This window comes from Littorina saxatilis, linkage group LG16 (genome assembly GCF_037325665.1).
Source record: "Littorina saxatilis isolate snail1 linkage group LG16, US_GU_Lsax_2.0, whole genome shotgun sequence".
NCBI classification, from domain to species: Eukaryota; Metazoa; Mollusca; class Gastropoda; order Littorinimorpha; family Littorinidae; genus Littorina; species Littorina saxatilis.
In genome coordinates, this window is record NC_090260.1 from 13,930,088 (window position 1) to 13,954,538 (window position 24,451).

A 24,451-nucleotide genomic window follows, 5' to 3' on the forward strand; every position below is an offset into this window, starting at 1 on the left:
CCAGGTGGTCGTTATAGACATACAGGTACGACTGCACTGCAATACGCAAAATAACATTAGCCATCAACAGAAAATGGCATCTGAAACATTCAATGACAGAACTACGACCAGAACCTTCACGAAAAAAGTCACTCCGAGCAACGAATCACAATCAGGCAACAGAAATCTCGTGAATACATTCTTTGGCTGCAATATATGTAGAGGTTACACGCCGAGTCTCAGTGATTATTAAAAATAATGGTCGAAGTTCGCGGATCATGAAAAATGCGAGCTTTAGCGAGCTTTTTCATGACCGCGAACTGAGACCATTATTTTTTATAATCACTGAGACGAGGTGTGTAACCTCTTTATTCCTCCTTTCTTCAGTTATTCAAAGAAAAGAGGAGGTTTTTTGCGAAAGTTTGATCGAATCCTATTCACTCAACCAGTCAACCTGCGCAGGCGATCGATTAATGCGCGGTTGTATAGTTCCGTGCAAATCATTCCATTCTGTTAACACTTCTTGTCAGTTTTCCTATTTTGGACTAAAATCAAGTACACAGATATGCTGTTATTCTGCTGTGGCGGCAAAGGCAGATATTGTGTGTTCTGTATATGTTTTGGTATCGCTTAGGATAATGTTCTTTCGTCAAATGGGACTAGCAGACGAACTTTTGCACCCGTGTTCCAACGTTAAAAACTGTATGAAGTTCAGTTTTCTGGGGAAAATAGTGTATGAAACCGCTTTATGTTGTTTAAATTGATGAGATGTGTGCATTTGGTTGCGTGTGATCTGTTTATTAAATGAAATATTGTTGAAAACTGACCGTCAGATTGCAGTCTGTTGTCGAAGAAACTCAGTGAAAAGAAGGGGAACTACTCTTGTCGCTAGACAAAGTATGTGTTACTTGCCTTACGGGAAATTGCTTGTGATGAACGTTTGAGCACGGCAAATCTAGATTCAGAAAACAACCGAACTTATGGATTTTATATGAAGATTCATGTGTTCAGGCCTGTAGTTGTTAATTTAAATGCGGTATGTTTGTATTGTTTGCTCCAGAGATGTATACTTCGTACGTTAGAGCGTTCGGAACTTTTCAGTCGCAAAAAGTAGTACCGAAACAGAACAACTTCTCAACCCATTGCACTATCGAGGATTCAGGCTGTTGCTGGGTCGTTATTTGTTTGGTTGCTGGGTCATTATCGAAAAATAACTACCCCTACAAGTTTACAGAGGTAAAGAAGCAGAGGGGGGAATAAATGATCTTAATCATTCTAAACGTTTCGTTTCTTAATGAGGTAAAACATAGATAACGGGTTGCAAAAAAAACAAAAAACAGTGTCACTTTCTACGCATTTACCATTGATAATGCAGTCCAGGTTTTATTTTTAGTTGCGCGGAAATCTTTTCATACCAATGTGCGGAAATGAAAATGGCGCCCAATGCATAGCTCCACTCCCATTAGAGTGCTCCACTTTATAAAGAAACTGTCTTGATATTCACAAATAAAACATGGTGTAATCTTAATGCTTACCATAACCGAATCGAAACGTGCATATCTTATGTCACACATACTACTCACTCAAAGAACTCGATTCTGCCATAGTACTTGTTGAGTTGCCAGACACGGTCGATCCCACCCACTCGTATCGCGCCCTATTGTGAAAGTCAAACACACATAATGTTAATGTATGCAAACATATTCTAATACATGCAACTGAATACACACCTTAGCCAAAACTAGCTGTTAATAATGACAGCTGTGTTTGTTTGCTTGTGTGTTTGTTTGTTTGTTTGTTTGTTTGTTAATTAGAGTGGAGCTTAGGTTCTGTTTAGTTTGATCACTCATCTAATGCTAACACACACACACACACACACACACACACACACACACACACACACACACACACACACACACCACCCCCGTTCTTACATACACTCCCTCACCTCTATAATGATGGCTAGAAGACCGACAAGCATGACAACACCTTGAAACACCTCCGCCCATATGACAGCTTTTATGCCACCCTGAAAAAAACAATAAAAAACATTAAAACAATTAGGTTGTACATGCAATAAAACCTCTCCGTACCGGCCCCTCCCAATAGCGACCCATCCCATTTTCCGACCGTTCTCTTGGCAATGATACATCTCACACTGTAACCGACCTCCGAACGGCGAGAATTCTCGTTTTGTTACGGCCGACCGTCCTGCTATGAATCAATAACGAGAGAAAGAAAGGAAGAAACAAGTCGCGTTAGTCGAAAATACAATCATTTAGTCAAGCTCAGTCGAACTCCCAGAATGAAACTGAACGCACTGCATTTTTTCCGCAAGACCGTACACTCGTAGCATCGTCTGTCCACCGCTCGTTCTGAGCGTGTTTTTAATCCAAACATATCATATCTATATGTTTTTGGAATCAGGAACCGACAAGGAATAAGATGAATTTGTTTTTAATCAATTACGGAAATTTAATTTTAATTATACTTTTATATTTTAATTTTCAAAGCTTGATTTTAAGCCGAATATAAGATAGTTATATGTTTTTGGAATCAGAAAATGATGACCAATACGATGAAATTGTTTTGGGATCGTTTTATAAAAAAATAATTTTAATTACAATTTTCAGATGTGTAATGACCAAAGTCATTAATTAATTTGTAAGCGTCCAAGCTGATATGCAATACCAAAGTCCGGCCTTCGTCGAAGATTGCTTGGCCAAAATTTAAATCAATTTCATTAAAAAATGAGGGTGTGACAGTGCCGCCTCAACTTGTACAAAAAGCCAGATATGACGTTATCAAAGACATTTATCGAAAAAATGAAGACAATTTCTGGGGATATCATGCCCAGGAACTCTCATGTAAAATTTCATAAAGATCGGTCCAGTAGTTTACTCTGAATCTCTCTCTACACACACACACACACACACACACACACACACACACATACACACATACACCACACACACACACACACACACACACACACACACACACACACACACACACACACACATACACCACGACCCTCGTCTCGATTCCCCCTCTATGTTAAAACATTTAGTCAAAACTTGACTATAAGTGTAATGAATGAACTGAACGACTGAAAGAAGACATCTCGGACAAAACAAGATCAGAATTAGCCAGATTAAAAACAAAACAAGTCGCGTAATGCGAAATTACTACATTTGTCTAACTCACGGAATGAAACTGAACGCACTGTACTTTTTCACCAAGACAATACAGCTTCGTCAATCCCCCGCACGTGTAAAACGCAGTGAAATTGACAAGCCAGTCAGTATAGCGTGGTAGCGGTTGCGTTTAGCAGGATCGCGCGCTTTTCTGTATCTCTATTCTTTTTCAACTTTCTGAGCTTGTTTTTAATCCAAATATAACATATCTATAATTATGTTTTTGGAATCAGGAACCGACAAAAAATAAGATGGAATTGTTTTTAAATCGATTTCGGAAATTTAAATTTAATCATAATTTTCTTATTTTTAATTTTCAGAGCTTGTTTTTAATTTGAATATGGGCAATTCCCCCAAAAATGCTCACCTAAGCCTGAAATTTAAAATGGAATTGACGGCTTTTTCACCGTACATATGCCACAAGAGATGTTTATAGTTACTTATACCATTCATCGCTTGCCTCTAATTAACTCCCCTTGCATGCCGCCATTTTGTTTTGATGTCATTTGGGATCGCGCCGCGTGAAGTCATTTTATGACAACTTTTAAGAATGTCATCGCGTGTGCTAGTTTTTATTGTTTTGGTTTCGAAAATTAGTCAAAGTTGCTACAGAAGCCTAAAACTATCGTTTGATCTGTTTTACAAATATCAATTGATAATACTTTTTGAGATATATCCTAAAAAATGTCCACCCCAAAATGGTGCCACGTCAGTGACGTTTTGGGTAGAAATGTTTTTTGTGGCGATGAACCGATTGGTTTATTAATTTATTTTTTCGAGTTTTCTTAGCATTTAAATGGAGGAGTCGAACCATGTAATTTGTGTTTGTTTGTCCCCATTTTGTTGTGCACAAAGTGCGTCACTGACGTGGCACTGTTTTGTAACGTCTATGGCACTTTGGAACCATGTGAACTTGTTACCGGGAGATTTTAACCAATTTCCTTGTGATTTTTTGTTACATGTTCGAACTAAGGTTCACACAGTTGTAACTAAAGAAAGCTGAGCACAAAAACGAGATCATGTGTCCTTTATTTTAAATTTTTAGTTCAATTAAACCGAGAGATTTGTTCGAGTTATGATCCAAACAAAATGATCAAAACGCTATTATAAATTATGTTTCAGGTAACTGATCATCAAAAGCAGGGCCGGACCCAGGGGGGGGGGGGGGGGGGTTCCAGGGGTTCCGGAACACCACCCCTGGAAAAAGCATGTACCTTGCTTTGAGTGTGTTTTTTTTTTTTTTACTAGTTTTAGCACCAAAACAATGCTGCTCTTAACCCTCAAAACAAGGCCCAGAATGCACCAGATTGCACAGATTTTAACCGTTTTTCAAAAATGTTCCGGGGGAGCATGCCCCCGGACCCCCCTAGTTCGCGCGCCTGCAAAGACTTCGCTGATTTGCCCCCCCAAAAAAGGAGGAACCCCCCCCCCCCCCCCCCTTACAACTCATTTGGTCCGGCCCTGTCAAAAGTAATATATCATTTGAAAGGCCAAACATTTAACTGGTTTTCCACTCAGATATGACGTCATTAGGTTGCTACGTCATAAATGACGAAGCATCAAAATACGTCACTTTTGGGTTATGCTTCAAAATGGGGTCTTTTGTCAAGCACCATGAACAACTACACTTCTGTGAAAAAGTGTAGCTATGTAATGACACAAAGGAAATTTCTACAAAGGTGAAGAAAGTTACATGAGTCAAAGCTGCTTCATAATTTACAATCTGACAAAAGAAAAGGGAAATCAAAACTGGGGAAAAAGGGAACAACTCTGAATCGCAAACAAGACGTCCGAACAGATCTGCAAACGAGACTAATGTAGCTGCTGTATGAAAACTTAACAACTAAGATTTAAAAGTGTACATACGAGTATATAGTGCAAGACTTAAACTTTCATATAGAACAGTCCATAGAATGCTACACAATGACCTTCAGCTTCAAAAACTGGCCGCAAAATGGATGCCTCATAAGCTGACAGGGAAATGGATGAAGAAACAGGTTCCAGTTGCACGCGATCTGCTCAACCGTTTTGAACCAAGTAGACCCAAACGTGTGATGAATGTAGTCACTCATAATGATACTTTGATATCGTTCTATATTATTGCCAGAAAACACAAAACAAAGCGTGTTTTGGACCACGAAAACGATCGAGACGCACTACATTTCTAGGCAAGGGTTTCAAAGCAGAAACAGTGCTATTCGCTGTATCCCCTTGCTGTCGATATTCTTTCTGCTAACAGAACTATTGCTGTCACATACTATGCACAAACCTTATTACCCAAACGTAACCACGAGTTAAGCAGTCAACGACTAAACTACGAAACCCAGACCTCCAATCTCCTCCATGATAATGCCAGCCTCCACAAAATAAGGGCCGTGACTCCATTCCTTAAAGTCTAAATGATCCCATTTTTGCCTCGCACATTCTTCGAACCTGATTTTACTTCTTGTGACTTCTGGTTATTCCCTCTATGAAAACTAAAATAACTGAAGAAAAAACAAGAAAATAACGAAAGATCCAAACCACCGATCAAAACAATAGTGTAGAGCGAAGTGGAGTGCACAGAAAAGTAAATCTGCAAGTGTTCGCAGTGCTGAAAATAATGTCATTTACACACAAAAAAGCTGTTTAAGCACTACTAACTCCATCGTTCGGTTAATCGCAATCTTTTGGCTACATAAGCGATGAAGAAAATGAGATAGTCCTTTCCTTTAGGTTCGCGGAAAAAAATGTTAACAATGTTTGAGTTTGGTTATGTACAAATTTAGAATTAACGTGTTATTCCGCCCTGTATTTCTCGACTTACACCAACAAAAATAAAGTGGAATAGTGTGGTTCACATTTAGGATCTTGTCAAATGTACATACTCATTTGTTTGACGTGAGTGTATAACGGTAGTTATATATAAAATTGCCAGGAGGGAAGACAGCGGAGAACGTCAAAATAATGACAGTTCGAAACAAAACCGTGTGAATGACGTTTTCGAGCCAGAATCAGAAGCCAATTATCTTTCTGAGGGTGTGTACTTGATTTCCCACCACGTTTGAATGCAATGTTTTCGAAAAATCAAGGCGTTGTTTGAAGTGTACAAGAAAAAAAAAGTGACCTTGACCGGTGACCTTGAGTAGTGACCTTGACCCGGAATGCTTTAAATATGTTTGCTAGAGGTGTATATGTGTATCAATACATGCACAAAGTGTGCAATTAAAATCGTGGGCAATGGTGTCGGAGGACCAACGGGCGGACCAACGGACAGACGGACGGAGGGACAAAGAGCCGTATAGTGCTCCAACAATGGCTGAGAAGATCAATAATCAGTTTAAAATCGGCCGTGTAAAACTACCTATATTTTCACAACAAAAAAGTATTACCATTGAACATTGAATTCACACGTGCCACGTCAGTGACGCTCAAGTGCCAGGTCAGTGACGCTACATATTAACCGCTAGTCGGAAGGATACATTTGATATTTGCAATTTCTTACATATTTCAGAAAGTATAATATGTCTTAACTATGATCTAACAAAATCACATGATTTTGTTGGCTAATCTCATAGAATTTTAGAATTTCGCTTCGTGAGTGAAATGCAGGTGAGCAGTTTTGCCACGTCAGTGAAATGTTTTCACTCAAGTTAAGTACTCTTAGCTTTTTTTACCTCAACATTTGTAACCTTGGGTAGGAAGATTGTCATGTTTGAGGAACTCTCTGCACAAATTTGAGTTAATAAAAGTATCATGACTATTATTTTTATGGCGAATAATGTCTGATTTTTTGTGCGAATGCCACGTCAGTGACGCTGGAATTTCCCATATAACATATTTATATGTTTTGGGAATCAGAAAATAATAAACAATCAGATGAAATAGTTTTTGGATCGTTTTATAAAAAAAATAATTTTAATTACAATTTTCAGATTTTTAATGACCAAAGTCATTAATTAATTGTTAATCCTCCAAGCAGAAATGCAATACCAAAGTCCGGGCTTCGTCGAAGATTGCTTAGCCAAAATTCCAATCAATTTCATTGAAAAATGAGGGTGTGACAGTGCCGCCTCAACTTTTACAAAAAGCCGGATATGACGTCATGAAAGACATTTATCGAAAAAATAAAAACAAAACGCCTGGAATATTATTCCCAGGAACTCTCATGTAACATTTCATAAAGATCGGTCCAGTAGTTTACTCTGAATCGCTCTACAAACACACACATGAACACACACACACACACACACACACACACACACACACACACCACGACCCTCGTCTCGATTCCCCCTCTATGTAAAAAGACAACTCAATTGAACTCAGTGTTAGTCAAGACAAGACATACACTGCAAAGAAACAAGAACTACAACGTAAAAAAAACTTGACTAAATATAAAAAGCAGTTACCAGGGCTGTGTAGAATGTGGAAACCAACACGATGATAACAATTGTCACCCAGGTCGGAAATCCTGTCACTGCACATGCGCAATCGACCAAAAATAAATATATAAGTTATATTCACAATCAAAACATGTTTATTCCATACATTTCAAAACTAAGAGTATGTCTGTGTGTCTTTCGGTCCTTTGTTTTGGTCAGGTTTGTGTGTGTGTGTGTGTGTGTGTGTGTGTGTGTGTGTGTGTGTGTGTGTGTGTGTGTGTGTGTGTGTGTGTGTGTGTTTTTTGGGGGGTCAGACATATTCTTGATCTTCTGTTGGGTTCTCGGTTTTGCTTTGTATGATGAAAGTAGAAATTCCAAGATAGATGTGGTATATAAATCAAGTATTCTTAATCAACAGTAAATTGCTGCCAGGTCAAGGAGAGCCAGCACGCACACAAACACATGCACACACACACACACACACACACAAACACACACACACACACACATACACACACATAACACATAACACACACAAACGCACACAAACACACACACACACACACATAACACACACACACACTCATAACACACACACACACACAAACACACACACACACATAACACACACACACATACACACACACACACACATACGCACACATAACACACACACACACACACACACACACACACACACACGCACGTACACAAACACCAACACCCACACCCACAAACACACGCGCGCGTACACACACACACACACACACACACACACACACACACACACACACACACACACACACACACACACAAGAGGAATAGACTGATTCCGACTTGCGTATTCTCAGACGCAGATACAAAGGAAAAGAGCAGAAAAATCACCAGCTTCTAGTGCCGTGGATGGTGCAAAAGATGCGATGCCCATGAAGACAATCTGAAAGTCAACAAAACAAAGTAGCCTACGTGAGTACATTATAAGATGTTTGATGGGTTGTTGACAGACCAGCTTTTTTGTCGGTCCGAGGGGGAGCATATCGTCTTTTGTTTCATATTTATTGACCAAGGCCGAAGTCGATATGCCCCCCGAGGACCGACAAAAAAGCTGGTCTGACAACAAACATCCAAACATCGTTTTTGTCATCATTTTGGTAGTGAGAAAATAAGTGCACAATCAACACAGGGAGCAATGCTTTGAAACACGAGTATCGTTTTGATAACCACACGAGTTCCGTTTTGATAATCACTGGCAATCTAAGCTGGCGTGTGAAAGCAACTTTCTGTGTTTTTGAGTTCATAAAATGTTGGGATGAATATGTCAGGTTTGAGGATGCACAGTTCTGTAGGTTGATCTTGGTATTCCACCCCCTCGGCTTTCTGTTGTAAATATTAAGCTTAGTGATCGAATGTGGAAGCTACGTTGGGTCAAAGGTCACAAGATTTGCGTCGTGCAGCGAAGGAAAGAATCGCGATCTTGTTTCCAACTCAGTACCTCTTTGTTTTTCATTAGACCTGTCATTCTGCTTGCTCGGCTTTGTTAGATGTTTGCATGTCTTGTTGCTATTTTCTTTGCTTTTATTATTATTTCTTATTTGCGCTTCGTTTATCGATACAACGTCTTGTGCACGGGTCAAAATGTGTATGTCAGGGGTCAATTGGTTTGACTTGAACTTGACGTTCGTGTTTCTCCGAACGTCTCTGTATCAAAACACAGATACACGCACTCCATGACTTTGTAAGAAGACAAAACATATCGCTAGGTTTCATTTGTTTGTGATGAATTTATGACCTTTCATAAAGTAGTTTAGTTTTTTGTTTACTTTTGCCAGTTTGCCAGTTCGTTTTTGGAACTTTGCAAAGTTAAAGCAGTGTCGTCTGTTTAGCTCTGGGGAAACACCAATGAAAAGAGCCGAAGAATCCCCGATCGTTTCTATTGGGTTTGCTTTTGATTATCCATGCATAACCTGCTTCCTGCAACTATGGTAACCGGGGATTTATTGCATGGAGAACATGAGATTTATTTCCCAGGTATGTGTGAATGAAAACTCGTGAAAATGATGACAAGACTAATTATTTCACAGCTGCAATGCGAACAGAGAACAAAGACGGTTTGGGTACTCACGTCAAGTCTGCACTTACTTGTAAGCTAGGAACAGACGGAAAAGTCCGAACAAAAGTAAATGACGTCACAGTCTCTTTCGTTTTGCTTGTAACTGTGTCATGACGTCTTTTTGTGACAGTATGCGCGACAATTTGTTTCACTTCCGGTGTCATTTTAGACAGCGGAAAAAGCAACTCAGAAGTAGCTAAGCCCCTGTCTTGAAACAGCTGAAACACTCTTTTGGGTTGCCGTTTCAATGTTAACCAAAAAGTTAAAGAAAAAAACAATGTTCAGTTGCAAAATAACAGCGGATTGAGCATTTAGTCCGGATGATGAAGGTACGATTAAAGCTTGTATTCACTCCGTCAACCAACAAGACTAGATATGTAGCAGACGACAAACTAAGTATGCGTTTTTCCTGTCTTGTGATGACGATTATGTCGTTATGAATTATATGTACGTTGTGAAGACATTTCAAAACAAAATTTAGCTTTGATGCGTTACGGGATATATACGTTACACCTCCGATTCATCCATTGAATTGGTATTTCGTCTGGACAGGATGAATGAATTCATGATGTCTTTTCCGGAACTGGACAAAACTGGCCTTGCCAAGACTGAAACAAAATATCGTTTTACAACTTCTAGGCTTGCGTTGATTATTCTGCCCATGGTTAATTTCCCATGCTTTGTTTCCACATCCCATGACAAATTCTCCTAACTTTGGTCATGCCATATATACGTTACAACTCCGAATCATCCATGGTATAGCGTTATATTTTGTCTCGACGGGGTGAAAGAATATAACGACGTCACTCTCGGCAGAGCCTCGAGTGAGGTCATCATATTCATTGACCCAGTCTCGACAAAATATCACGCGATACCATGGATGGACGGAGCTGTAACTTATTCTTATTTGGAGGCACGTACAATCCTGTCAATGTTGTAATAATTCTACTTTCACGTGTTTCACACAAAATGAACTGCTCATACCAGTAGAACAATCATAATACAGGTCCCCGTCATCCTGGCCCATTTTGAGTTGAACCTCAGCTCCAGATACTGAACATAAATAATGATAATAATAAATCACTTTTCTATAGCGCAAGTGCGGATTCACAGCTCCAAACGCTTTACAATTCCAATAAACACCTCTCTCTCACACACACACACACACACACACACACACACACACACACACACACACACACACACACATACATACATGCAGACACACACACAAGCACACACACACACACACACACACACACACACACACACACACACACACACACACACACACACACACACAAAATGACAAAAAGAGCGCTTACTTCCCTTTGATTATCAGATTTTTATAAAGAAAAATAACTCGAAATAAAATAAACACAAACCTATAATCTTACCTCTGTTTTACAATAAACTTCTTTAACAAAATATTCTTCAAAGCAAATCAAAAGAATAGATACATATCAGATTTAATAAGTCATTGTAATAAACATGAAAACACATACATTAAAATCACATTTGTATTAGATAAATATATACATATAAGATATAATAAGTAAATGAAATAAACATGACAACACATACATTAAAATCACATTTGTAATAAATGAATAGATACATATAAGATTTGAGGAAGTACATGTAATAAACATGAAAAAATCATTTCAAGTATTACATACCAAAAAAAGAGAGAGAGAGAGAGAGAGAGAGAGGGAGAGAGAGAGAGAGAGAGAGAGAGAGAGAGAGGAGAGAGAGAGAGGGAGGGAGAGAGAGAGAGAGAGGGAGGTAGAGAGAGAGGGAGAGAGAGATATATGGTAAGAGAGAGGGAGGGAGAGAGAGAGGGAGGGAGAGAGAGAGGGGGAGAGAGAGGGAGAGAGAGAGAGAGGGAGAGAGAGAGAGAATTGATCTAATCAATACTTTATTTTATTTTACATTAAAATAATATTCGCTTAAAACACTCCGCACCACTGACCTCAAAGCCACTGGTCAGGTTAAGAGGATAGATCAGAGGAACGATGACCTGTGAAGTGATGACGCAGGCAAGCATCATGCCGAAACTATGCATGAAATACTGTGTGCCATTGAAGTACATTTCGGCAGGAGTCCCCAGGACCGATATGGCCGACAGGAAAGATAACAGGATGGAGATGGCCACAGGAACCACGCTCATGCTGTGATTGGCCATCAGGAATTCCTGCAAGAGTGATTTTGTTTGTTTGTTTGCTTAACGCCCAGCAGACCACGAAGGGCCATATTGGTGATTTTAACATAGACTTGCATAAAACCCAGACAGCCTGGCGCTCAGTTACATCTCTCTTTGGATTCCATCAACTTGTGAACACCTCAACCAGATTGACTGATACAACATCAACGTTGATTGACCACATTTACACTAATAATACCTCCATGGTGTCAAACGTGAAAACTGTACCTTCAAGCATCAGTGACCATTGTTCAATATTTTTTCTTGGTCGTTCAAGTTACCTAAGCCGGTGCACAAGGGCCACACAACTATTGAATATAGAAGCTTTAAAACGTTTGATGAAACCAAATTCTTCTTTGATCTCAGTTTAGCACCACTTTCCTCTGTGTTTAATCATGTTATTGCTGACGAAGCGTTGGGCGCCCTTTTAGATATATTTTATCATATAGTGGATAAGCATGCCCCACTACGTCACCAAAGAGTGAAATATCCATCTCTTCCCCCATGGTTGACGGAACAGATCATAGAAGCCATGTCCCTGCGTGATTTTTACAAAGCAAACAACATGAAGTCTGATTTTAAGAAACAAAGGAATAAAGTGACAGAATTAACACGTCAAGCAAAAGCAAATTATTTTAATACATTAATCGAGGACAAGAAAGATATTGCAACTGTTTGGCGTGCTGTTAATAACATATTAGGTAAATCTAAACAGAACTCAAATCGGTCTGCCACAACCATCTCACCTGAAGATTTTGTTTGTTTGTTTGTTTGTTTATTTGTTGCTTAACGTCCAGCCGACTACGCAGAGCCATATCAGGACGAGGAAGGGGGGGATGAAGGGGGCCACTTGTCAAGCGATTCCTGTTTACAAATGCACTAACCCATTACTTGTGTCCCAGCAGGCTTTAGTAAAACTAAATTAATACCTACTGGAAGATTACCAGTTTCCAGTATGTTAAAATAGGCTTAACCTATCTACTGCTGGACTTACATCAGAACACTAACAGATTAAACTATACATGAATCGCGAGACAAGCGGCAAGAGAAGAGATTTTTGGAAAAAATACAGGTGAATGAGCAAGAAGGCAGAAAAAAGAAAAGAATTCATGAAGAAAAAGAGAGCATGACAGGAAAGAGGAACCAAAAATCTACCTAACAGCAAACTAGAAAGCTCCTGCGGTTCCAAAAACAGGAGGGGCTTTTAATTTCATAACCGCAGTGCCCCACTGCGGGACCTGAAGATTTTAATAACCATTTTTTGTCCCTTGCCAATAGGCTAAATGTATCTGCAAAATGCGACAGTCCTGATTCTGACATTGAAGTCTCTTTCTCAAAATCACAGGATTGTTGTAACCAGAAATGTAAACCAGACGATTTTTTTTACTATTCCAGACATGGCAGTGCATGAGGTAGGGAAGGTGCTAGAAGGCCTGGAGAATAAAAAGTCCATGGGTCCTGATAAGATTCCTCCTTACTTGACCAAACTAGCTCTACCATATATTGTGGAGCCACTCACCTATGTGTATAATCTCTGCATAAAGCAAAATACTGTACCTAGTTTGCTAAAAAGAGCAAAAGTAATTCCACTCCATAAAGGCAGAAATTTATCCGACCCAAATAACTTTAGACCCATTTCCTTATTACCCATTTTATCCAAACCATTGGAAAAACATATTCACAAACATTTGCTCGCGTACATAGAAAGCAGAAACCTTTTCCATCAATTTCAGTCTGGTTTTCGAACAAATCACTCTTGTCACAGCGCCCTTACCACGCTATGCGACACCTGGCTGTCTGCAACAAACCGATCTGAAATCAGTGGTGCTGTGTTTCTCGACTTTAAAAAAGCATTTGATCTTGTTGATCATTCAATTCTATTGAAGAAATTACATATGTATGTCAGAAACAGTTCAGTGTGTAACTTCTTTGCTTCCTATTTACATGACTGCCCTAAACTGTAAAATATCTACTGAGGAGACTGTGAAATGCGGGGTGCCTCAGGGTTCAGTGCTTGGGCCGATCTTGTTCTGTCTGTATATCAATGATCTGCCACTGCACATTTCTGATAGTAATGTAAGAAGTGATTTTTTTGCTGACGATTCTTCTCTTCATGCAAGTGAAAAGTCTGTTCCAGTAATAGAGTCCTCCCTTCAAACAGCTTTAAACGATGTAAATAACTGGTGTAGTGCTAATGCTATGCTTGTCCATCCAATAAAAACTAAAAGTATGGTAATTGCAACCAGACAAAAACACCAGATTTCTCCACTCAAACTAAATCTTACTATTGGTACGCAATCAATTGAACAAGTTCAACAGCATCGCGTTTTAGGGGTAATTATTGATTGTGAATTCAAGTGGCAGGCACAATTACAGCATATTTGCAAGAAAGTAGCCAAGAACGTTTTCCTCCTATCCAAGTTAAAGCAGTTTACGGACAGAAGGACTCTGGAAATGTTCCACCATGCTCATGTAATGCCTCACATTAATTATGTTTCGACGCTCTGGGATGGCAGCAGTGATGTCCACTTGAAAAAGCTAGACTCTCTCTATCGTCGCTCGGCCAAACTCATCGTAAATGATAGTGCATCAACAGATATGAAATTAAAAATGCTTAACTTTCTTCCACTGGAAAAGCATTTCAAGTTAAACAAAGCCATTTTCATGCATAAATTGTATTACGGTAAAGTGCCGATTTACATTACATCATTATTTAATAAAGCTACCCACAGATATGGGTCGGTCAACTTGATCCCACCGATTCCACGAATTGACCTGTATAAGACCAGTCTTGCTTTTTCGGGTACTTCAGTTTGGAATTCGCTTCCATCATCCTTTAAGCACTTAAAGTCATTAAAAAGTTTTAAAAAATGTGTTAAAAAACACTGTGCATTGTATGTTCTGAACATATTTTTGTTGTACTATTGCTACATGTTCGATTGCTACCAGCTTGTATTTATAATTACCTGCATAGTATGCATTTGATTTTATGAATAACCACATATGTATGCTCTTCATGCCTCATCTTCATCATTATCATCATCGTCATCATCATCATCATCATCGTCATCTTTATTATCACGTGCTGAAGTTTTCCGTCCTCCTTTTGTTGGTTAACTTTTTAACTTTTTAATTTTGTTTTTAATTATATAATTGTGTGTCTATGCGTCCCAAGGACAGATTGTAAGAAAAGGCGTAGCCTTAAATCTTAATCCTTGTTAAATAAAGTTCAATTCAATTCAATTCAATTCTCTCTCTCTCTCTCTCTCTCTCTCTCTCTCTCTCTCTCTCTCTCTCTCTCTCTCTCTCTCTCTCTCTCTCTCTCTCTCTCTCTCTCTCTCTCTCTCTCTCTCTTCTGTATTTTATATGATTGAATTTATATTTGTAATGTGCGTCTGTCTTTATGTGTTGTATAAAGGACAGGTTGGAAGAATAGGCTTTGCCTAAAACCTTTATCCTTTTGTAATAAAGGTCTGAGTCTCTCTCTCTCCCTCTCCCTCTCTCCATCTCTCTCTCTCTCTCTCTCTCTCTCTCTCTCTCTCTCTCTCTCTCTCTCTCGCTCTCTCTCTCTCTCTCTCTCTCTCTCTCTCTCTCTCTCTCTCTCTCTCTCTCTCTCTCTCTCTCTCTCTCTCTCTCTCTCTCTCTCTCTCTTCTGTGTAGATGGCTGTCTGTGTAAAATTTAGGGAGTATCATCCCTTGATCCCACTTGCGACATAGATACTCGTTGAACATGCCTTTGACCATGCAGTCGCTTCGGCAGGCGAAGTATCTCGACTCTGCTCTTTATACCTATGCAGAATGTGCGTATCGTTTGTAGTATTTTTTATTTCCTTAATATTGACGTATGTCGGCCTGTAGCCATACGTGATATCGACTTTGACACCGCCAAATATTTCAGTCGTATGTTAAAACAAAAGTAGTCTCTTAATTATTCCAGTAGAACTCTGCGAACACGCGCAATACCGGTCAGATCGAGGCTCGGCATCCATGGACTATCCTCCGGTAACCAAAGATTATCCAGAATAATCACGTCCTCAGGTAACAGACAAAGAGGCATGTCATGGAATAATAACATTTCTTTTTAAATACACATTTCTGAGGTAAATGAAAAACAGACAAGACATGATTACATTTACAACATACGTACAACACAAAAGACACCGTTAAACCCATAACTATATACCGTTAGGCACAAGGACACACAGACAAAGAGACAAGCAGACAGAATAAAGATAGACAAACACCCCCCTCCCCCCCCACACACACATACGCACACACTCACACACACACACACACCTACACATACACACACACACACACGCACACACCCACACACACACAAACACCCACACACACACAAACACCCACCCACACACACACACACACACAAACACACACACAATCACCCACACACACACACAGACACACACACAATCACACACACACACACACACACACACACACACACACACTTAGACAAAGTCTCATGAACATTTACAATTTCAACTGTGGACAAAAATAAAACAAAAACTGCATGGCATGGAATGGACAATTGATCCTAATCAGTAACCTAAAGGAAACAAGTCGCGTGAAGCGATATAAAGACATTTAGTTAAGATCAACACCAATCATCGCCGAGACTACATTCAGATAGTCTCGGCTAACCATACCGAAGAGCGAGACGGGTCACGCTCGCCCTCGCGAAGCACGCGTCCGTAGTACTTACCGAACCTTTCCTTTCATTCTGAGCATAGTTTTAGAGTAAATATGACATATCTATATATGTTTGAATTCAAGAGAAGATGAGGAATTCAACACAATCAATTTCAAATTTGTTTGCAAAAAATCGATTTTAATGACAACTTTGATTGATTTGTAAGCCTCCAAGCTGAAATGCAATACCAAAGTCTGGGCTTCGTCGAAGATTACTTGATCAAAGTTTCAACCAATTTGGTTGAAAAATGAGAGCGTGACGGTGCTGCCTCAACTTTCACAAAAAGCCGAATATGACGCCATCAAAGACATTTATTTAAAAAAAAAAACAATGAAAAAAAGAGTTGCGGATATTATACTCAGGAACTCTCATGTAAAGTTTCATGAAAATCGGTACGGCAGTTTCCTCTAAATCGCTGTACGCACACACACACACACACACACACACACACACACACACACACACACACACACACACACAAACACACACACACAAACACACACACACACACACACACATACACACACACACATACATACATACATACATACATACACACACCGCGACCCTCATCTCGATTCACCCTCTGTGTTAAAACATTTAGTCAAAACTTGACTAAATGTAACAAGTCGCGTAAGGCGAAAATACAACATTTAGTCAAGTAGCTGTCGAACTCACAGAATGAAACTAAACGAAATGCAACGCTGCAAGACCGTATACTCGTAACATCGTCAGTCCACCGCTCACGGCAAAGGCAGTGAAATTGACAAGAAGAGCGGGGTAGTAGTTGCGCTGAGAACGATAGCACGCTTTTCTGTACCTCTCTTCGTTTTAACTTTCTGAGCGTGTTTTTAATCCAAACATATCATATCTATATGTTTTTGGAATCAGGAACTGACAAGGAATAAGATGAAAGTGTTTTTAAATTGATTTCGACAATTTAATTTTGATAATAATTTTTTATATATTTAATTTTCAGAGCTTGTTTTTAATCCAAATATAACATATTTATATGTTTTTGGAATCAGCAAATGATGGAAAATAAGATGAACGTAAATTTGGATCGTTTTATAAAAGAAATATTTTTTTTTACAATTTTCAGATTGTTAATGACCAAAGTCATTAATTAATTTTTAAGCCACCACGCTGAAATGCAATACCGAAGTCCGGGCTTCGTCGAACAATACTTGACCAAAATTTCAACCAATTTGGTTGAAAAATTAGGGCGTGACAGTGCCGCCTCAACTTTCACGAAAAGCCGGATATGACGTCATCAAAGACATTTATCAAAAAAATTAAAAAAAACGTATGGGGATATCATACCCAGAAACTTTCATGTCAAATTTCATAAAGATCGGTCCAGTAGTTTGGTCGGAATCGCTCTACACGCACGCACACACACACACACACACACACACACACACACACACACACACACACACACACACACATACACACACACATACACACACACATACACTACGACCCTCGTCTCGATTCCCCCCTCGATGTTAAAACATTTAGTCATAACTTGACTAAATGTAAAAAGACCAATACAACAGTGAAACAAATATCACTGGAAAAAAATTGTTGCACAAAACACTCGCTACCTTTGCAGTCTTTAGCTTCTTTGCGCGACAACCATAGAAGATGCCGATGCCCGCTGACACTACCAGCATCAAGGCGAAGACCACGTAATCCCACACTCCGAGGTGACGCTGTTCCTCCATTGTCGTTGCTGTTGTTATCCCTGTTAATGTTGGTGATGGTGGTCGGGCTGGTGCTGATGGTGGTAGTTATTGTTGTCAATGTCGATGTAGCCACTTTGCCTTTATTCCTGCAACAAGGAAAGGCTCATGTGACTTACCTTTGTCATACTTAATTTGAGTCAGACACAAATTGTCTCTTGTAACACAAGTTTATACAAGATAAACGAGGCCGCAGGGGAAATCTGAACGTGTGTGTGTGTGTGTGTGTGTATGTGTGTGTATGTGTGTGTGTGTGCGTGCGTGCGTGTGTGTGTGTGTGTGTGTGTGTGTGTGTGTGTGTGTGCGTGTGTGTGTGTGTGTGTGTGTGTGTGTGTGTGTGTGTGTGTGTGTGTGTGACCAACAAAAACTATGTCTGTGAGAGGTTTGTCACACAGACTGAGACAAAGTTGTTGAAGAAAACGCTGTAACATTGCCATACATTTATTTGGGGGAAAGAAGTCCATCAAGAATCAACCCAGTGGGCAAATGTCGGAGGCAAAACCAAGGAGAGAAAACAAGTCGCGTAAGACGAAAATACAATATTTAGTCAAGTAGCTGTCGAACTCACAGAATGAAACTGAACGCAATGCCATTTTTCAGCAAGACCGTATACTCGTAGCATCGTCAGTCCACCGCTCATGGCAAAGGCAGTGAAATTGACAAGAAGAGCGGGGTAGCAGTTGCGCTAAGAAGGATAGCACGCTTTTCTGTACCTCTCTTTGTTTTAACTTTCTGAGCGTGTTTTTAATCCAAACATATCATATCTATATGTTTTTGGAATCAGGAACCGACAAGGCATAAGATGAAAGTGTTTTTAAATTGATTTGGACAATTTAATTTTGATAATAATTTTTATATATTTAATTTTCAGAGCTTGGTTTTAATCCGAATATAACATATTTATATGTTTTTGGAATCAGCAAATGATGGAAAATAAGATAAACGTAAATTTGGATCGTTTTACAAATTTTTATTTTTTTTTACAATTTTCAGATTTTTAATGCCCAAAGTCATTAATTAATTTTTAAGCCCCAAAAAGAGGCTTCGCTGCGAACTATGGAGCCGCCTTCATGTATACTGTCGCAAATTTGCATGTTAAGCTCTATATAATTATCTCAATGAGATCATACTGCTCCATAAAATCAACAACTTTTCTCCTACTATTAACTTTATAAGATTTGGCCGGGTAGTTTGTATCAATATCGGGGTTTATAACAACATTCCAATCGCCTCCGATAATAATTAACTCATTATCCATCTGCACAATGTTCTCAAACAGTTTATCAAAAAAAGCAGGACAATCAACATTACTTGTGCCATAAACATTTGCAAGTGTCAGACGTGTTTTCAAAAACTCAATATCAATCAAAACATACCTTCCATCATCATCTTTAACAATATTATGAATCTTATAATCAACATTATTTTTAAACAATAAAGCAATCACCTCTACTTGCAGAATCATTACCAGCAACAATATATTCATAACCCCACTGTGACCTAATCAAATTTTCTTGGTGGCTTTTCCAGTGTGTTTCTTGTAATAAGAAAACATTTCCATTCTGCTGTCTTAAAAAATCAAACACATCTTTCTTTTTCTTGAAATCTCCAAGTCCATTTACATTAAAGGAACACATTTTTAACTCTTCATGGACTACCATTGTAATCAAACACAAAAACCATTATACGTTTTCATCCAAATAACCATATTGAACAAGCGCAAAAAGTGTATTGTAGGCCATCCCTTTGAAAGAAGGAGGCATGGAATACAGCAAAAACAGGGTCTCACAAGCAAAGGAGCAATCTTCATCATTGATGTTGAATATGTAGTGGTGTAATGTAGGACAAATAGCCCATGACAGGACAATAAGTGTGATGCGTGCAATAACAACACTATTATAATGATGATAATTAGTTTTAACGTCCTCTTAGAACCAATTGGCCTATGTTGGGACAGGTAGAGTTGATATGCTTTATGGGGGACAGGACACTGGACAGACATGCAAACAGAGAACACATATGATCGTGTTATAGATCTGGAAGTCTGTTGTTGCGATATTTTAAAATGGGGATGGAAGTAAAGATTTTGTTGGAGTTGTTGCCATAGTGTACGCGAAATATAGTTGGAGTGGAGCGGTTTTGTAGGCTTATTTGCTTTTTATTTATGTAAAATATTTTTCAGACTTTTGGATAATGCCAAAATAATGTAATAAAGAACTGGCTGAATAAGTAAATAAATACGTAACTAGAAACATAAAAAGAATTATTAGCCAAATAAGAATATTAAATATAACTTGCTAAAATAATATATCAGAATGGGGAACTTAAGTTCAGGTAGGAGGGCGGTGTATGTGATTTAGCCTTGTTTGAATAGAGCTATATGATAGGTGTTGTAGGCGCTTTGGTTGTTGGGCGTGGGGGGGGGGGGGGGGGTCGGTGGGAGAGAGGGTTGAGGGGTGGGAAGGAGGAGAGGGGATGAAGTTTTCAAAATAGATGTCCTATTTCAGCCTTATATATTGAGAGACACAGGGTGTATGCTGGCTTCCATTGAAGCGTGCAATGTTTATCTAAAAACTCATGGGGTTTCAGTTTGTGTTCGTTGACAAGGGTGTGTAGGTTGCGGAAATCTTGTTGGAGTAATTGGCAGCGGTCAAAGAGGTGTAAAAAAGATATTAGCTTTCCACATTCACAGAGACGGGGAAAGAACTTGTGAGCGCATCCATCCGTGCGAATTCTGCGAAGTATTTTAAGGAGGGAGGTGGGGAGTGTAGGCCTTTTTTGTTTTGTTTGTCGGGGCAGAATAAGCCAACCATGGGCATCGCCTTCTGTTTTTAATTCTGTTTCCCAGTGACTATTATAACAAAGCATACAGTGGCGACTGGGTATCTCAGTTCTTTGGAAAAGGATGTCATGTCAATATATATATTTCTAATAACTCTATCTGAACATAAGTACCAATCAACCATGACAAAGTATATGGAGTAAACCAATGTGCTACAATCTTGCCCCCACAAATATAGTAAATACAGTCAAAGAAAAAGGCAGAGGGCTCCATCAAAGAGAAAGCGAATGTAAAGTGAAAAAAACTAAACTCTTGGGACAAAAAGGTGAATGCTCGCCCTAATAGGCTTGAGGTTTGCTGGCCGATGTGAATGCGTGATATATTGTGTAAAACATTCCATCTCACACGGCAGAAATTAATATGTAAAGCGCTTAGAGAACGTCAAGCGCTATATAAATATCCCCATACAATACAATACATTGCAAAACATCAACTTGGGTGTCAAAATGTGGCTTCTGTAAGCATGCATTGTAGTTTTTGTACAAAAAGAAGTCATGACCACATTCAACACATAAACACGCATAACATGAGTGGAGCAGCAAGTACAACATCCACATAGCTCGTAGTGTGCTATCAACACTAACAGTGACTTTAGCCAATTTATACCTGCATGAAAGCAGTCATTTCTTAAATCGAGCAGAAGCGCACAGCAACTAGGTCGAGGCAGAACAGCGATAACACCAGGACTAGGAGTGTTTTTTTTAAAATGTAAACATTGGGAGACAGCACACGAAAACAGTAATGGCATACAACCAACCTACCGAGCAATACATCAGCGAGCAAACAGAAGCATTACACATATTCAGCACAGGCATGAGAATTATTGAACCATACATCAAGCATGGCAATGATAATAAACACAGCATAAAAACGCGACCACCAGCTCAACACACTAACAGCGGCACGAAGGGGGGGCAAACAACACGACACGAATGACACGAACACCAAACAACAGAAAGAACAAGCAATCAAAACTTGACTAAATATAAAAACGGAACAAAAATTACAACTTAAACTGGAAACAATACACATACTATTCTTGTGGGTCTTTCGCTTGGAACCACGTGTCCAGGTAGATCCAATTTGCCCGAGTTCAAGTGACATGACAAAGTTTGTCAGTGCTCCGACAGTCGGCCGACCAGAGACATACATACAGAGATGCGAAGCGAGGGCCGCTCGCGTGAACTCTTAGGCTACGCGGGCCGCGCTCGGTCAGCGTGACCTCGCGCCATCCCGTACTAAGTTGTTGTTCGCTTGCTCTCTGACACCGATTTGAAGTGCTTTTTTGTCATATTTCTTTGGATATATCCAGCTTCAGACGAGAGATATCAGTGGTAAGTAAACTTGATTCATATTCTGTAGCTTCAATAGTGTGCACACGAATGCATTTGAGAGGATTGGCTTCCCGAAGTGAGTCAAAAACGGTTCCTTTGGTTCTTGCGGCCATTGTTTCTAAGTCCATTGTGCATTCTAAGTCCATTCTATCGATGTCTCTGGGCCGACTAACACAGTACAGTACTTCGGCTACGCCGTCGTGAGACATCTACAGTCTCGTGTGCAAGAAAACTCTCTGTCACACGACTAACTCGTAATAGCGGGTACTGCATGCTTACCCTTACTACTACTATTTATTAGTAAATAAATAATAATAAGTAATAAATAGTAGTAATAGACTGTATGGAATAAGGAGTAAATAAATGGAATAAGGAGTAAATAATTATCGACCGGTGGTTGGATACAAGCTCCTGTGGTCTTGACAGAGTTTTTTTCTCCATAAAAATTATGACTTCAAAAGAGAAGTGACGCACAAATGTAAACGTCATCAGATTATTTGGCCCGATTATTTTACCCCAAAGAGAAGGATGAGCAAATCTTTCGCAAATAAAACTTGGAAAATAGTTCCCGCCAAAATAAGTCGCTGAACCAATCAAATTGCCAACGGAAACCACTTTGACAGAGTGAGACCCGTGGATGATGACAGATGTAACTGCAGTGTGCCAGCTCCCCTTCTGCAGAGGCATGAGGCTAGAATTGACCTCATGTTGTAATGCATGTCATAAGCGATATTTGAGTAGTGCCAATTTTAGGCCAAAATAAAAGACATTGTTAAAGATTTGAGATATTTGGAAGCTCTCTCTCTCTCTCTCTCTCTCTCTCTCTCTCTCTCTCTCTCTCTCTCTCTCTCTCTCTCTCTCTCTTTCGTTCCCCCTCTCTCTCTTCTTTCGTGGTCTCTGTTTCTGTCTGTCTCTCTCTCACTCTCATGCAGTCTCCGACCCCTCTCCTCTCTCTCTTTCTCTCTATCTTTGCCCCTCTGGCCACCTCTCTCTCTCTTCTATCATGTCTCTTTCTCTCTCTCAGCCTCCAATCTCTCTCTCTCTCTCTCTCTCTCTCTCTCTCTCTCTCTCTCTCTCTCTCTCTCTCTCTCTCTCTCTCTCTCTCTCTCTGTTCTATCAAAACTATTAGAAAAACATGTACAAAAGTGCTTGCTTGTGCACATGGAAAGCCGTGGTCTTTTCGCTCCATCTCAATCAGGATTTCGCCCTAAACATTCGTGTCACACAGCTCTCGTTAAACTATGCGATACATGGCTCTCTGCCATTAACCATTCGGAAACAGTCGGCGCCGTCTTCCTTGATTTTAAGAAAGCGTTTGATATTGTTGATCACACAATTCTGTTAAAGAAATTATCTTGTTATTTAGGCGACGCATCCTACTTACCTTTTTTTCGTTCTTATTCAGCAAACAGAACGCAGTTTGTCTCCCTTGATGGTAACCGTTCTTCCATAGGACGGCTAATGCACGGCGTCCCACAAGGATCAGTTTTGGGCCCACTTTTATTTTGCATTTACATTAACGATCTACCACTCTATATATCAGACAAGACGGTTATTAATGACCTTTTTGCAGACGACTCGTCTCTTTACACGTCCAGTAAAAGTTTACAATCTATTGAAACCTCTCTTCAAACGATTTTGAACAACATATTTGAATGGTGTAAACAAAACTCAATGAGTATACACCCAGGCAAAACTAAATGCATGGTGATCACAACACGACAGAAACACCAACTCGCTCCTCTGAATCTTCATCTCAGTTTAAATGAGTCACCCATTGAGCAAGTAACCAGCCATCGTGTTCTCGGGGTCACAATAGACGCTGAATTAAAGTGGCAGTCCCACCTCAACCGTGTTACCAAAACCTTATCTAAAACCTTGTTCCTTCTCTCCAAATTAAAGCATTACGCTGATACCTTAGCACTCAAGTTGTTTTATTTTGGTCATATTTTACCTCATC

At 39.5% G+C, this 24,451-nt stretch overlaps 1 protein-coding gene and 1 long non-coding RNA gene across 5 annotated transcripts in view; one reads left to right on the top strand and one right to left on the bottom strand.

Moving 5' to 3' along the window:
- The window catches only part of LOC138950458 (sodium-coupled monocarboxylate transporter 1-like), a 104,784-nt gene extending 82,189 nt beyond the window's left edge, over window positions 1-22,595 (bottom strand). For 3 of the 4 annotated variants that reach the window (XR_011450666.1, XM_070322186.1, XM_070322188.1), the window contains exons 1-8: window positions 22,192-22,595; window positions 18,178-18,404; window positions 11,623-11,844; window positions 10,635-10,703; window positions 8,426-8,477; window positions 7,568-7,635; window positions 1,928-2,008; window positions 1,563-1,636 (exon numbers count right to left, since the gene is read on the bottom strand). Coding sequence is in view for 3 of the 4 variants with exons in the window: in XM_070322186.1 (XP_070178287.1) it covers window positions 1,563-1,636; window positions 1,928-2,008; window positions 7,568-7,635; window positions 8,426-8,477; window positions 10,635-10,703; window positions 11,623-11,844; window positions 18,178-18,297 (686 nt within the window). In the remaining variant the exon portion in view is untranslated. Of the gene's footprint in view, window positions 1-1,562; window positions 1,637-1,927; window positions 2,009-7,567; window positions 7,636-8,425; window positions 8,478-10,634; window positions 10,704-11,622; window positions 11,845-18,177; window positions 18,405-21,918; window positions 22,051-22,191 lie in introns of those variants that run through there. The other variant, XM_070322187.1, reaches the window with a different exon arrangement.
- The window catches only part of LOC138950459 (uncharacterized), a 138,210-nt gene that overhangs the window by 83,980 nt on the left and 29,779 nt on the right, over window positions 1-24,451 (top strand). The window lies entirely within an intron of this gene.